This window comes from Diadema setosum, chromosome 19 (assembly GCF_964275005.1).
Source record: "Diadema setosum chromosome 19, eeDiaSeto1, whole genome shotgun sequence".
NCBI lineage: Eukaryota > Metazoa > Echinodermata > Echinoidea > Diadematoida > Diadematidae > Diadema > Diadema setosum.
The window spans coordinates 30,712,189-30,728,134 of NC_092703.1; the positions used below are offsets into that span (position 1 = coordinate 30,712,189).

The 15,946-nt window shown below is 41.4% G+C and overlaps 1 protein-coding gene across 1 annotated transcript; it reads left to right on the forward strand.

Moving 5' to 3' along the window:
- The first annotated feature begins 202 nt into the window (after window positions 1-202).
- Window positions 203-14,631, forward strand: LOC140242418 (uncharacterized). Its single transcript, XM_072322155.1, has 12 exons — window positions 203-323; window positions 2,127-2,269; window positions 2,907-2,955; window positions 3,962-4,419; window positions 4,634-4,877; window positions 6,538-6,737; window positions 7,110-7,271; window positions 7,861-7,972; window positions 9,158-9,214; window positions 9,900-10,055; window positions 12,049-13,465; window positions 14,414-14,631. Exons 1-12 carry the CDS (start codon window positions 248-250, stop codon window positions 14,427-14,429), a joined length of 3,090 nt encoding a protein of 1,029 aa, XP_072178256.1. The 5' UTR covers window positions 203-247; the 3' UTR covers window positions 14,430-14,631.
- Window positions 14,632-15,946: the final 1,315 nt, after the last annotated feature.

Sequence of the window (15,946 nt, forward strand, 5' to 3'; positions counted from 1 at the left end):
TTTTGTTTACAATCTTTTTAATTTTCTCTTTGCTTTCCTCTTTTCTTTCCTCTTTTCTTTTCCAATATATCCATCTCTCCCTTGCATTCCTTTAATGTTACTTTTCTTACCAACTTGACTAAAACTTGTCTGTCCTGCAGGTGCTATTTTCCAGAGCTGATCCATGAGTAGACCTACTGTAATATAGCACCGGTATAAACCTGTGACTCAAACATTGACTGGCAGAAGGCGGCGACGGACGTCAATCATGTGGCCGGTCAACCAGTGGCAGATGCAGGGACAATGGGGAATGCAAGCCCAGCAGCAGTATCAAGCTAATGCTGGTGAGTCTAGGTGCTTTTTAAAGGGATGATATAGTATTGGTGGAGATGAAGATAGGGCTTTTAACCTTTTGCAAGGTACCAAGAAATCACTTATGAAATACGCTGTAGTACGGAGCATACCATTCTATCTAAAGAGGAATTCAAATTTCATTTCATGAAAATCAGTTTTGGAATGGCTTAGACGTCCAAAAACAAAGTAAAACAAAGCAACCTGAATAAAAGGTGGGCTCCACCTTTTATTAAGATTGCTCTGTTTTGGATATTTATAATCCAATTCATGTCAAAACCAATTTCCATCAAATAAACATTGAATTCTCCATATCGCATATAGACGATATCCAGCGATATCTGCTATCGATAGCAAAAATTCCCTTCAAAGTACCCGGATGTGCTGGGAAGGGTACTTCCGGTGCTGGCGGGCCAGTTGGCGATCGATGCTTTCTTGCTTTTATACGGCTTTCGTGGCGAGTGTCTCGAGTTCTTGTCGTCGTTTCACCGCATTTGGAACACCGCGACTGTTCAAAAATTCTCTCAGTTGTGGCACTGTCATTCCCTGAAATTCATCCATGATGAATGTGTGAACAGTTCAGAAAAAGAACGATGAAACTTCGCACTTTCATTGAGGATATAACGTTTCAAAGCTGTTACCGGAAGTGAGCTTCCCAGCAAAAATACCAGGATGTTGATATCGATAGCTGATATCGCTGTATATCGGCTATATGTAGTTCGATTCACTGATTCCATGTCATCCAATCTATTTCGTTCAATTACTTATTATAATGTCATGCAATGTAATGTAATATAACGTAATTTAATGTAATATTATGTAACGTAATGTTATATAATTTTATTATGTTTTTCAAAATCCTTATACATGTATTAATTTAAGATTTAAATGTTAAGCGCTTAGAAACTACTGTAATAAGCGCTATATAAATGTACATTATTATTATTATTATTATTATTATATGCGATATGGAGAATTCCTCTTGGAATTACATGCTTTTTCATATTTCGTAAGAGGTTTCTCAGTATCTCACTGAAAAATGTGAGAATACTGAAGTAAGGTCCCAACCAAAACTATACAATCCCTTTAATTCTTGTAGCTTGCAGACCTGTAAAGACTACATAAGGGTCAAGGGTAATACTGTGTAAGCTGTTATTTTCGTGCATTTTGCGAATCACTGTGGGACCGCAAATTTAACAACACATAAAAATGTCGCCATATGCTAGGGTGATAGTGCAGTTACGATAGCCACAGTGTCAATTCGCGAAAACAACATCGCGCAGAAATGTCTGTGACCTCCTCATTTGCGAAAATATCTGTTCACAAAAATAACAGCTTTTTTGGTATGCCGATAGTCCTTTAATTATGCAGTACTATGCATTTACTTCACTGTTACTTTGCATTGACAACATGATTGAAGTGTAATGAAATCCAAAAGAACCCAAATTCAAAAACAAAAACAGTGCAACAAAACAAACCTAAAAACCACAACAAAATAAAACTAAAACCAGAGCATAATATTTCATAGTATTTTAAGTGTTTCATGTCAAATCTCAGATGAAATTTTAAAATCTGATATGAAATGACAAAAGTTTACCTGTCTGCATACAAAACAAAAACAAAAACAAAAACTACAAACTAGGAAATGGGCATGGGCTCAAGCTCAGATATGTCTCCTTAACAGCAGTTTAAAACTTTGATTTTTTTTTTTTTTAGAAATGAAAAAAAAGAAAAAAAGATGCTTTGATATTGAAAGATATTGCCATAATTTCTTACTGCCATCCCCTTCCCAACAGCAACTGACTGGGCTGCCCTGGCGCAGGAATGGATAAGACAGAAGGAGGCTGCAGATGTGCAGCCCGCTGCACCACCGGTCTCCGAGCCACCACCCCTGCCCCCAGTTGGCGACTTCAACAACCAACCACCCCTTCCCCCACAGGTAGGGTGGAAATTAATTGTAGTAGATTGCTCTGTCAACACTTCTTGGAACTGTTCAGTTGTGTTCTTAGTTTTTTCTTTTTAAATATATATCTTTGTAATAGGCGAGTTTACTAGTGTGTTCAGATTTATGATACTTTTCCCTGAAGACTTGGGATCAAGGAATTTAATTCACCTCTATGTGGAAAGTACATGTGCTTTTCAATAGTTTAATTTTCACAAATTTCATTGGGAGCCAAGACTCGTGACAGTAAAACGTACACAAAAGTGTTTGTTTACACAATGCATTAAATGCCTGTGGCAATTTGCAAAAGTTTCATGCTGCCAAAAAGGACATCGGCTCCAATTCGTAAAAGTTTTATGAAGCGAATGTTTCTGGTTTCACAGTACCTTTGTTGACTTTACCAGTACATTGTTTGTAATAACTGTAAACTGTACTATGATTTTGTGATAATGATTCTTCAGTTGTTATCCGCATATTGCAGCTATACAAAACAGGAAGTAACTCTGAGCTTTGATGCAGGGTTGATGAGATAGAATATCTTGGTAAATATTCTAAATGCAAGTATTTACATGTCACAGATACGCTGTACTGTAATTACCATGTTATATGTTGTGTGTGAATATGTTTTCCATAGATTCCCCCGCCAGCCCCACCCCCTCCGCACGATGATGGCGATAAGCAAGGTAATGTAAAATTTTCACCAAATAAGCCAGTTCACAATTATATAGCTCATGGGGTGCATAATGGTATAAATGACCTTAGTTTTGTTGTTGTTGTTGTTGTTGATAGTTGTTCTGCTCTTCACTCATTTTCAAAGCGGGTTAATGCATTTAAGCTTACCTGACATAACAATTTCTACAACTCATGTTCAAACATATGAACTTGCATACAGACGAGGTGACCAGTATGGTCTGACAGTGGACACTTTGGGGGGCATCCGTTTCATTGTTTTGCATTGAATGCATTAACAACCCTTTCTATCAATATTCCCAAATACTTGGCTTGCTGTCAGGTGAATGCGCTAGCAAGCACCATCAAGGTCGCATTGATATAATAATTTACTGGTTCATCACGGATGCCTTTCTCAATGAATTTAAAAAAACCGACAAGCCTGATTGTACAAATTACCCTTTTCTGTTTCTGCGCATAGTCAAACTGTGAACTGGCTTATTCCGTGAAATGGTGCAGTTATTTTCTGTGTAGATGTGTTCAGTCTGTGCGTTTTGTAGCAGAACCCGCTCCACAAAACAAACAATGATGTCTACACCAAGGTGATGATTCTCCTTGTGCATTGTCTTTGACTGTGAGAAGGAGCTAGGCCTCTGCTTCAATTACTGTCCAGCTTGGACATTAATATTTGAGGTCTCAAGTCCTTAATTAGATGCTTGTCGCATAAGAATGCAAGCAATCTGAAAAAAAAAAATGAAATAAAATGGGGAAAAAAACCCAGCTAAGCAAGAATTGGTGATATGTAACACAGTGACAGAAAGTAGTGCATGTTGTGGCACATTACTGAAGGATAACAGCATTTTGACTTCGCAAAGTATACACTTAAAGTTTTTGAGATATCTGTATGGAAACGTGATGTATATGTAAACAAATGCTTGTCGTGCTTGTAAATTTGTATCCAGATATATACATGGTAGAATTACTGGAGCTTTGAGAGAATTGAATTGTGTTAAATTGCAGGGTTTGATCAAATGGCCCATCAACTGCCAGCCCCACCCCCACCACCCCAGATGCCTGACGTGTCTCAACCACCCCCGCCCATGTCATGGGACTGGAACCACCAGGCACCCGCTATGCAGTTCCAGCAGGGCTCTTTCTCAGGACCAGACGCAGACTCCGGCTCCATTGGGCAGGGAGGACGGATGGCGCCCTCGCAGCCCCCACAGCGCTTCGACTATGCCCACGGCAGCGGCCACGGCAGCGGCCATGGCACCGGCCACGGCACCGGCCACGGCGGTGGCGGCGGCGGCTCCGTGCAAAGGTTTGATCACCAGCATGGCCTGGAGGGAGGGGGAGAGGCGCAGGACCAGCACCTGGCCCCCTCCTTTCACCACCAGCCCCCTCCTCCCCCTCCCATGCAGCAGCCCGAGAGATTTGACTACAATCATGGTGGGCATAGCAATGACTATCACCAGGAGGTATGTACCGTACCCCTTTACTCTCTACCCACATCCACTTGTTGACCCTATTCAAACTTCTTTTTTTGTAATTATGATATGATACCAATCAAAGATTCAGAAGTGCTTTCTCATCATTCCATGACACTACCTACTTACTGCTCCAAAATATTGATCTTTGTACATTTATTAAGATAAAGGAGTTAACCAATTTGTCCTTTTTATTTGGTGAAAGGCCTATCACCATGGTTACCAGCCCCATCACCAGCAATGGCACGCCCCGCCCCGCCAGGAATACCAGGACATGGGCATGGGGAGGGAGCGCATGCCCCGCGCTCAGCACTACTTTGAGGAGAGGGGCCACGACAGCAAGAACCACCACCGCGATTACCACCAGCAGCCCGACTTCATGCGGGAGATGCAGTACTCGCATCATCCGTACCACGAGGTGGAGGAGGAGGAGCCACGCCCCGCCCTGGGTAAGATAATGCTCACCAAAAGGGGGAGAGTTCTTTGGGGATAGAAACTCAAATATTCATGTGGATTGAGTGACTGCAGCAATATCACAACACATCAGTGAAGTTTGACGTCACATATGTACAGTGATATCAAGAAAATATACTGTAAAACGAGGAATGTTCGCGTGCATTTTAATTTCGCGAGAGCGGAGTTTTGCGAAATTAAAATACACGCTAAAGATCTTGTCTAAACTATATGCAATGAATGTTAGAGGCAACTCACAAAGATTTCATGCTGCGAATAAATCCGTCGACCCCCATTTGCAAAAATGTAATGCCGCGAAATATTGTGTTTTACAGTAAAGAGATTCCACAGCAAGGAAATGGGGGGGGGGGGGGGTGTTAAAGCCCCCGTCACACTACAGCGTATAAATCAGCGAATGCCTAGCGGATGGGCAAAATTTGGCAAAGTCCAGATACGCTCGAATCCGCTCGAATCTGCAAGCAAAACGTCGTTTTCGAACGTTCGCCTAACGAATGATGAGCATATGCTAACCGTGTTACGAGCGGATTAGGTAGCAAATGAAAGCGAATGCGTACAGTCCGTCCAGCGGATGCTGAGCGGACAAAGCGAATGAGGAGCGAATGCCCAACATATGCAGAGCGATACTGCGGCAGTCACGTGACGGATCTCGACTGACGCACATTTTCCCAAATCATTTTGAGTAGTGACAGTGTCGAGTAACGTTGTGATTGTGAGAATGGCCCCCAAAAGAAGGAAGGAGAAGTCACCACCAAGTGCTGCTGATGTCATTACCCTCGACAGTCCTCAAGATTCCTGTATTCCTTCTGATGATCACGTTGACGATGATGTGGGGAGTCCAACATCCTCCATTACGTCTGGTGCCTCCAACTGTTCCTAGCCTGGACCTTCAGCGAAAAAAAAAAAAGCCAGAGGCAAACGCCGGGACTTTAATATCCCAAAAGTTCGATGAGAAGCTGATTATACAACCCGAACTGCCCTCGTCTTCTGATCCAGGCCCTGGTCCACATCGTTCTTCGATGTTTTCCTCTCCTCCGTTTTCTCTTGTCTTGGATGTATTTGGCGATTGCCAGCTGGTTTAGGTCATACTCATGTTGATGAACAGCTAGAAGATATTGCATCTGAAATCTCTGAGCGTCCTCCATTTCTGATGACCAACTGATAAATGCTACCTGTGCTGTCCAGATTTGCTGTGCGAATTTGGACGAACGGCGAACGAATGAGAAGCGAACGCAGAGCGACCACAACTTTCGATCAGCGGGCGCTAAGCGACCACGAAGCGTATTGTCATTCCGTTCGTCATCCGCTCAAGATTTTGGACATGTCAAAAATCAAAATTTGTCTCCGGCGGATCTCTGCGAATCTCTGCGAACAGCTAGCGGATACAGCGAACGCCAAGCGGGTCACGAACGATGAGCAACGGATGTGAGCGTATCTCCAAATTTTCGGATCCGCTGGGCATTCGTTGGCTAGATACGCTCTAGTGTGACGGGGGCTTAAAGGACACACATGTACTCTGTTTAAGTCCTTTTTCTATGGTTTCCTTCTATATGTGCATGCACACACGTAGACACACTTACCCTGCATATTGTTTGAAATCTCTCCCGGTACCTTTCCTCTCCACCCGCTCCCCCACAGATGCCCAAAAGATGAAGCTGCTCCCCGCCTGGATCCGAGAAGGCCTGGAGAAGATGGAGCAAGAGAAGCAGAAGAAGCTTGACAAGGAGCAGAAGGAGAAGGAGAGACGGGAACGCCTGGAGGCAGCCAAGCAGGCCGAGCAGGACATCGTCAACGAGGCCCGCATCGCTGCCGGTCTCCTCCCAAAGTCAAAATATGATGTGAGTGAAGGCAGAGATGCCAACTTTTACTTTCTGGGAGCAGTATTTAGAAACATCCATATTAAGCGCTTTATGAATGTATTGTATTATTATTGTTATTAGTAGTAGTATTTTATACTGTTTTATTACCAAAAAATACAGCAGGTTTCATGAAGCCTCATACAAGGATATTTTGTTTGGAACCAGCACTTAAACTATACCAAAAGATTTTGACATCATTACTTTGATACTCTGTAGATTTCTTGAATTTATTTTGATGATTCACAAACACTCTATGCTGGAGAGGATTGATAACCAACATCAATAATTGATCATTATTCATCCATATCCCTCGATTTTGACCATCACCCACCCCTGTAAATCGAATTTCAGGATAGCGATGATGAAGCAGACAAAGAAGGAGATAAAGGGCCTAAGGTGAAGGGGGAAAAACCAAAGGAGTCCCCTCCCGCCAGAAAACGATCTCCAGCCCCAGAGTCTGAAGAGGAGGAGGAGGAGCCATACATGACGGAGGAGGAAAAACAGCAGCAGATGGTAAGATGTCATCTTTTATCTGATAACATGCCAGCTACTCCTTACATTCGAATAGTAAAGAGCATCACATTTTCACTTTGACGAGCATTCATATTCATATTCGTGCTGTAGAGCAAATTACCAAAGGCATCCCTTTGTTGTAGATGAAAATACAAGTACAGCAGGACAGTCTAATTTGCAGTGTCTCGTGACCATGTGGAGTTGGAAATTCTTTGAAATTCATTTAATCCTTGTAACCTTAAGAAGAAGAAAACCAAGAGAACAAGTAGTCCAGGCCCTGATTACGACAATGACAGGACATTTGCTCCTGCGACAGTTACTCTGGTCTTATTTTCTCCAAGGACTTAGGTTTAGGATTAGGGTTGTGATAGGGTTTTAGGTTTAGTTTTATGTGAGGATCAGGGTTATGGTTAGCGTTATGCTTGTGGGTTGAATTTATGTTTGGCCTAGTGTGCAGATATTTCATGACAGCAATTGTCGCATGGGCAAATGTCATTGAACCTTGACTACAAGGTCAACAATTATGGTTGAGATGCCACAATTGCAGTTACTCAATGGTGAGAAACCCTTTTCTCTTCTCTCTTTGCAGATGATGAAGATCCGAAAGTGGATGACGGAAATCCTCCTGGAGGTGACCACCCAAGAGATGAAGTCTATATCATCCGAGGTTTATCGCAAAGCAAAGCTAAGGGCTGCTAAAGGTAGGAAGGGAGCGAGAATCCATTCAGAATTTGCATATAGTGACCGTCGTTTGGGAGATTACATTAATGAGTTCATGTCCATAATTTGATTTCTTGTTTATATTGTATGGCACATGATTTCTTCATTTTTTTTTTCCTGCAGCTGTACCTGATGTACGATATCATGTTGCTTTTCTCTCTTTGATCTGTTTTAACTACTTCCAATTGTATTTGATTGAAATCTTACACATTTTGCAATCAGTATATGTGCATACATACTAGAACACAGGTATCCAGCTATATTATATATTATATAGAAAATATATTGTCAAGACAGCTGTTTATTCTTGACATGGTTGAGAAATTAAAAGAAGAAGCTGAAGAAAAACAGAATAATTTTTATCGGGTTCCCTGCAATTTGATTCATCGGATCTGTGATTTCATTTTATTTTGTTATTTGTTCTAGTTGCACTGAAAAATGTCCATGCTCTGTATCTTTACACACACTTTGTCTTATTAACAATTGAAAATACCGTCATAGTTTATTTTTTGTTTTATTTTTCCTTATGATGATGTCAACTCCGGTATTTCTCATTTACAATTCAGAGCTTAAAGGGGATGGCTAGTAACCGATCAGTGGGAGTCAGTGGGAATGCTGGGGGATGATTGTTCCAATCCTTGTGGGATTCATTTAAGAGTACATTATATATCTACTGTTGTGTGAAAATCATTTGCTTCAGAACGGTCTCATATTCAAGTAATTTGCAGATTAATGCCCCGTCACTGACCAGGCACGCTAACCTGGAAACACTAAACTGCACATTACTTGAATATGAGACCATTCTGAAGCAAATAATTTTCACACAACAGTAGATATATAATGTACTCTTCAATGAATCCCACAAGGATTGGAACAATCATCCTCCAGCATTCCCACTAATTCCCACTGATCAGTTACTAGCCACCCCCTTTAAACTGTGCTTGTTGAAGCATCCTGTTTGCCAATGAAACTTATTTTGAATGGATGGCAGAATATTTCTCTGTTTACATTGCTGCACAGGTCCACTGGCACTTTTCCAATAGAATTTGACAGTCTTGTGCGTAAGGGGTCAAATGCCATTGTCCTCTGTTAACGTCAGTTTTTCCTTGGTTTCTAGCTCTCTAACGATTTCACGTGCAACTCTCATGGCGTGTGTTATTTTATAGCCCCAGCTCGCCAACTTTCAAATTCCACTGCATTGGCTTCCATTACTGGCCTCTCTGGTAAGTACCGTATTAAAATTGAGTATAAAACATGCTTTTTTTCGTGTGTGGATGCTGTTTGTTTCTGTAATTAGCTGAGTTCAGTTGTTTAAGTAGCTACACCAAAGATTTTTGCTCCATTCTTGCCCCCACCAAACTCATTAATTAAGATAACTTTTCCAAAGGCCCAGCTTTTTGTCACTCGTATCAATGAAATCAAATTATGTGTAGCTTGTAGAGCTTGATGTAATGGTCGCAGCAAAGTCAGGAATGGTTTGCCCGACTGGGTATAGTAGCTATTAGTACCATAAGTGATGGGAAATTATTAGCATGTGACATAGTTGATTCATCCTTTGAAACTCATATTGCATGTGTGTAACATCTACCACGCAAGACCTTAGAGACAACTGTTCTGTCTGAGTATATGACCTTTTTTTCTTTTTTCTTTTTTTTTTGTGGTAGTATTTGGAGAGGATTTGATGATATGCTATACCTTTTACACTCCACATTGAGAAAAATTTATTGAGAAAGAGAAGACAGGAACAAAAATTCTGAATTTCTTCACAAAACCTGTAGAGAGTTACTTAGGTCATGATGTGTGTTTTGTGAACACTGCAGATCGTAAATGTCAGAGACTCAAATAGAAGAGTCAGGAATGTAATATTGTAAACGAGTGCTGAGATATGAAGTGGTCAACCCTTTGCAGGTCTGACGTCGTACGGATCGGACAGCGATGAGGACAAGAGTGAGGGGGAGGAGGAGAGAAGGGATGAGGACTCGGACAGCTCGGACAGTGACCAGGAGCTTCAGAACAGCATCAAGGAAAAGAAGAGGGCGTGGCATCGCAAGAAGCATGAAAACAGTGAGTATTTGGCCGCCAAGCTTTCTTAGCTTTCCTCGGACTTGAGATGGCTACACAACGTATGTCGAAAATTCATGAAAATTGACTTAGTCACATATTTCAGTTTGTTTTAGTGTAATCTAACTCTGAAACAAATCCGGAAATCAGAACGCAGTCCGTGACTGAGATATGACAATCCCTCCCAGTGGGACTGTTATGATTTTGTTGACAAAACAACGTAAGCAACTTGCCCCTTCTCAACACGCGTTGTACATGAACTTTACAAAACAACGCATCTCCAGGATCTGCATGAAACACATTGTTTTGCCATCTAGTAATAGGCTGCGCGCCGTGTGTGGACCTCGGAATCGTGCACAGTCCATTGTGTTACATATATGTGCGCCATTGACAACATTTACATTATTTTGCTGTAGCAATACTGAAGTAGCATGGTTAGGTTGATGCAGTAAAACAACTTATGTTTCAATTTATGCAAATTATTCTTGAAAATAAGGGGTCTAGTGAAAAGAAATTTGCATGCAATATATTGTTGATACAATTGCTCCTTTTAGGGTAAGATATGAAGTACTATAGAAAAAGAGCTGTACCTATGCAAAACTTTCAACTCAATTTACTGGAAAAGAGGTTGCATGTAGATACACTGTTTTGCCATTCAAGGCTGTCCTCTCTTGTGCAGTGTCTCTATGAAGATGATCACTCTTGGTTGGCTTGAAAAGATGATGAGGATGTTCTTGCCATACCAGTTGTAGGTTTTATGTATCAAGGAAGTGATGACATAGAGTTAACTGTGGCATGTTCTCACAAAAATTGATGTTACTTGGCCAGTAGATCTGTGAAATTCTTGACAGTGTAGGTGTCTTGAAAGTTGGGCCTCGACTCTTATTCGGACCACTTTGCTTCTGAATATTTCAGCCATGTCAAAACCGATTTTCATCAAATAAACTTTTCTTTCCTTAAAGAATTGTATGCTCTTTCATATTTCTTAAAGGACAAGTTCACCTTCATAAACATAAGGATTGAGAGAATGCAACAATATTAGTAGAACACGTCAGTGAAAGTTTGAGGAAAATTGGACAATCGATGCAAAAGTGATGAATTTTAAAAAAATTTTGAGTTGGAACCGCTGGATGAGGAGACTACTACAGCTTGTGAGTCATATGCGTACAACAGTATAAAGAAAATGTAAAGAAAATTCAACATATTATTTTCACTTTATTGCGCATAATAAAAGAGCACTTGACTTGCCTCTTTCTAAAGGCAGGGGGAATAATATTACCCATAACATTTGTCGGTAACGAGTCGGGGGAATGTGTACTTTTTTCAAAAGATGAAATTTTGTGAAATTCTCTTTATATTTTCCTTATACAATTTGTATTGTTGTACGCATGTGACATCTAAGTTATTCACACACTGCAGTAGTCTTCTCATCCAGCGGTTACTGCACAAAAACTTCAAAAATTCATAACTTTTGAACGGATTGTCCGATTTTCCTCAAACTTTCAATGATGTGTTCTACTAATATTGCTACATTCTCTCAATCCTTATGTTTATGAAGGTGAACTTGTCCTTTAAGTAGTTTCTCATTATCTCACAAATAAATCAATAAATAAAATCTGATGCCCCATCTCAACCAAAACTCTACCACCCCTTTAATCATTCATAAAAAGTATCATTATATTGTCCTATGTGAAAAGACAACCTAACTGATGACCTTGCACTACATGTTCAGATATTAGTTGAGATTTACGGATGTTATGCTATAATTGTGTTGAAACTGGTGAATTTAGAAATAGGAACATAACATAATTATATATATATATATATATATATATAAAACCTATGCAGGGAAATGTACAGGAAATCAGCTGTTCCCTGCCATGTGACAATACAGTTCTTGTATGGATAAAGAAAAGGCTCCATCACACTGCGATTAGACAATAGTCATATGATGCATAGTAACAAAGAGCTGTATGTGTTTGTGCATTCCTCTCAGTGTTTGCAGATTCCGATGAGGAGGAGGAATCAAAAGACTCCAGGAGGAGGGCTGAATCTCCTGTCGAGGAGTCCAGCGACCGACCCGCGTTCATACGTCCAAAGGAGGAGGAGGAGGATCCTGGGGAAGGCAGGGGGAACAAGAAAGAGTCCAAGACCGAGGGCTCGAGGGAGGGAGAGGAGGGTGGGGATGGGGAGCGGGATAGGAAAAAGAGCGGCGACAGGGACAAGAAAGACGGGGGAGGGGGAAAGACCAAGCGGTTTGGGAGGTGGGACCAGAAGACCAAAGTGGTTCCAGAGAGCGAGTCAGAAAGCTCTAGCTCAGAGGACAGTGATAGCAGCAGCAGTAGTAGCAGTGATGATGAGGAGGAGGATGAGAATGAGGGGGAGAACAGCAGCGATGGGGCTTCCAGTGAAGTGGAAGAAAAGAAGGGGAGCAGGAGGAGGGAAAGGAGTAGGAGTAAGGAGCGGAAAGGCGGGAGGGACAAACGAAAGGACGCTGAGGATGATGACAGGCATAGTGACAGAGAGAGCAAGAGGGAGAGAGATAAGAAGAAGAAAAGGGAAAGGGATAAAGAAAGAGAACGGGCAAGGGAACGCGAGAGGGAGAGAGAGAAGGAGAAGAGTGAAAAGAAAAGCCATCGCAGTAAGGATCGAGAGGACAAGTATGACGAGAAGGAGAGGAAGAGAAGCAAGAAGGACTCTGAGAAGAGTAGCAGTAAGGAGAAGAGTAAGAGGAAAGACCAAAGGACTAGGGAAGTGGACGAGGAAGAGAGGATACGGGACAGGAACCCCAGTCGAGAGAGGGAGGTGGAGAGGGGTGGAGATAAAAGTAGAGACAGGAGCAGGGAGAGGAGTAGGGAAAGGAGTGTTGATAGAGAAAAGGAGCGGAAGAAAGATCGTCGCAGGGACGAGGATAGGGATAAGGACCGCGAACGCGACTCTCGGGATGGGGAAGTTAAAGAGCGCAGCAAGAGCAGGCGTCGCAATCGCTCTCGGAGCTCAGATAGCAAAGACTCTGCCGATAGTCCCAGAGACAGGAAGCGACGTCGGTCCCGGACTCCCGACGACCGCAGATCGAGGAAGGACTCGCGCCGCAGTCGATCCAAGGAGCGGTCCAGCAAGCGCCGCAAGGAGAAGCGGAAGAGGGACTCGTCCGACGAGGACAGCAATGCGTCCGCGTCGAGGGATCGTCATAGCAGCAGGCACAAAAAGTCCTCATCGAGGCGCGATAGAGACAGGAGGAGATCCAGGTCTGACTCTGAGGAGTCTGAGCGCCGAAGCTCGAGAAGGAAACGACACCGAGATGTCAGCGAGGACTCCTCTGACTCTAGAGCGGACTCGCTGGAACGTTCCCGTGGGAGCACCAGGTCCGGTAAGGCGTCGAGTCGCAAACGAAGGTCTAGATCGTCGTCAAGGTAGCTATAAACTTTTTCTCACTCCTCAGAAGAATGCCTTCTTTGCTGTGTGTGTGTGTGTCTCTGTCACCAATTCTTGATGTCAACCGTTTCATGTCATTGTAGTTTTTACATCAAATTTTCAGTATTATGACTATTGAAGTTCATTTGATCATTTCACTTTTAATGTGAAGATCATCAAATGCTGAGAAATCTGTTTATTTGATGACTCTGTGATGGTGAATTTGCAGTTACCTGAAAACAATTGCTCATATGTTTGAAAATCCATATTCCAAGGGAGAGGTATCCGTGAGAGTAATTGTTCAACGATATTGCATTCACGTGACAGAAGTGACAAAGTGTCTGTTAAATTTGCGCCCTATTCAAAATGTTTTCTCTCTCACGGAGCTTTCCTCGTACTCTCCTTTTGAAGTCAGTATGCTGTGAGTGAATATGTCTTGAAGAGTGCACATATGGATTCACAATGAAAAACATATGAAGTATGCCTGTCTTGACTCATGGTTCTAAATGTGAGATGCTTCTTAACCAGAAATGCTGAGTGATTCGCCATTTTTACACCAACTACTTTTACGACTGTTTATTTTCCATTGCAGTTACTGAGCTCAGTTATGTCAGTTTGGCTTGGTTAGTCAGGTCTTACTCAAAGCACTTTGGTTGCATTGTGAAGGAATTCTTTTAAAGTTTGGTACACTTACTGCATGGTTAGGGCTGTTTTCTTCATATCTTTGCTTTGTCTGTATATTTCTTTCAATTGTAAGAAGAATGCTATTGATATATTACTGCTCTTCAATTTCACTGATTCTATCCTTTGACATGATTGATGTCATTGTGAAAAGCTCTCTGTGAAGCTATCATGTGTCTTCATGCATGAAGAGCATGGGGTATCACAGCCAAAGAAAGAGATATAATAATCCATTTTCCCTGTTTCCTCTCATCTCATTTGTGCAGGTCTCGACGACGATGAGATCTAGACTGTATGGCGACGCCAATTTAATTCCACATGCGTGAGTAGAATGTAAACAAAAAGAAAAATATAAAAATCAGCGTGATATATGCTGTAGAGCATGACAATTCAACATATCAGTATCGAGATAAGCGTTAGGCTATGCAATTTCTAAAAAAAAATGAGAAGATCATATCAAACAGTTCTTGTTGATTGCAAGTGTACCTGTCTCTTTTTCGTTGTGACTATGCTTCTTTTTTTTTTTTCCTTTTAGAGAAAAATGTATTGTTTTCCTTCAGCTGCAGCCAGAAAAGTACCAGGAAATATCTGTAATAAAAACCGGTTGGTGAAAAATATCAGTCATGTCCAGGTAATAGATTAGATAGAAATTTCTGTTTAGGGAACAGTCATAAGTAGCAATGCAAAAGACTGTAAAGGCAGATTAAATTTCAGTATTTACATCACCAATTACTTTCTAATGACACCATTGCACTTGTGTTTTAAGTGAAATATGGGGGGGGGGGGGTGGTGGGGGATGTGAAATCTTGTTCTTGTTTTTTTTTTCCCTTTACATTTAAGTTTCATTAAGTTGTACGTTTAGCTGAAGAAACCAGATTTTTGCTCTTCAAATACAAGCATTATTGCTGAGTTTGTAACACAGCTGGCCAGTTCATAAGAGGAATCTTTGTATTCAAAACATTGCAGTTTCTTTTGTTGTTGTTGTTTTATGTGATGTGGTCCACGAATTTCCCCCTACAAGAGTGATGCACATTGCTGTCATCACATACCCGGTACACAAAAATGATTCGCCACCATCGACAAAGATGTGATTTGTAAGTTCAGAGTAAGAGAGTTATTTAATACACCAATGATATTCTTTTGTTGAAAAAACAACAACACCATGATATGTAGTGTATATGTTTTTGGAAGAACTGGGAAAGGTCCATGGTACAACAGGGCTTGACACTAATTTTTTTCTCTGGTAGCCTGTTGAGGCCACAAAAATCTTTCAATCTGAAATGTTGGTGGCCCCCAAAAAAGGAATTTAGTGGCCCAAACTATAAGGAAACATATTAAAGGGACTGTACAGTACTGGTTGAGGTGGGGATTCATGTTTTGAACATTCCTAAGTGAGATAATGAGAAACCACTTCTGAAATATGAAAGAGCATGTAATGTTAAGAAGGATTCAATGTTTATTAGATGAAAATTGGTTTTCAAATGGCTGAGATATCCAAAAAAGTGCTAATAATAAAAGGCGACAGGCCACGCCTTTTATTAGGATCTCTTTGTTTCACCTTGTTTTTGGATATCTCACCCATTTCAAAACCCTTATACCCCTTAGAATTGCTTGCTCTTTGACAGCTCATAGAGTGGTTTCTGAATATCTCACAAAACGTTTAAAGCTAAATCCTCACCTCAACCAGAACTGTACACACACTTTAATAAGCCATTTTGAATCTTAGTTGCCCAATTGGGCCACCAAAAGATAACCTTTCCTGAAGTTTGGTGGCCAGACATAATTTGTTAGTGGCATCG

What these genes read in the sequence shown, in the direction of transcription:
- LOC140242418 (XM_072322155.1), top strand. Translation starts at nt 248, where the DNA reads ATGTGGCCGGTCAACCAGTGGCAGATGCAGGGACAATGGGGAATGCAA. An exon ending in AAAGCTAAGGGCTGCTAAAG is followed by an intron (nt 7,973 to 9,157) that starts GTAGGAAGGGAG and finishes GTTATTTTATAG; the next exon opens with CCCCAGCTCGCCAACTTTCA. An exon ending in TTCCATTACTGGCCTCTCTG is followed by an intron (nt 9,215 to 9,899) that starts GTAAGTACCGTA and finishes AACCCTTTGCAG; the next exon opens with GTCTGACGTCGTACGGATCG.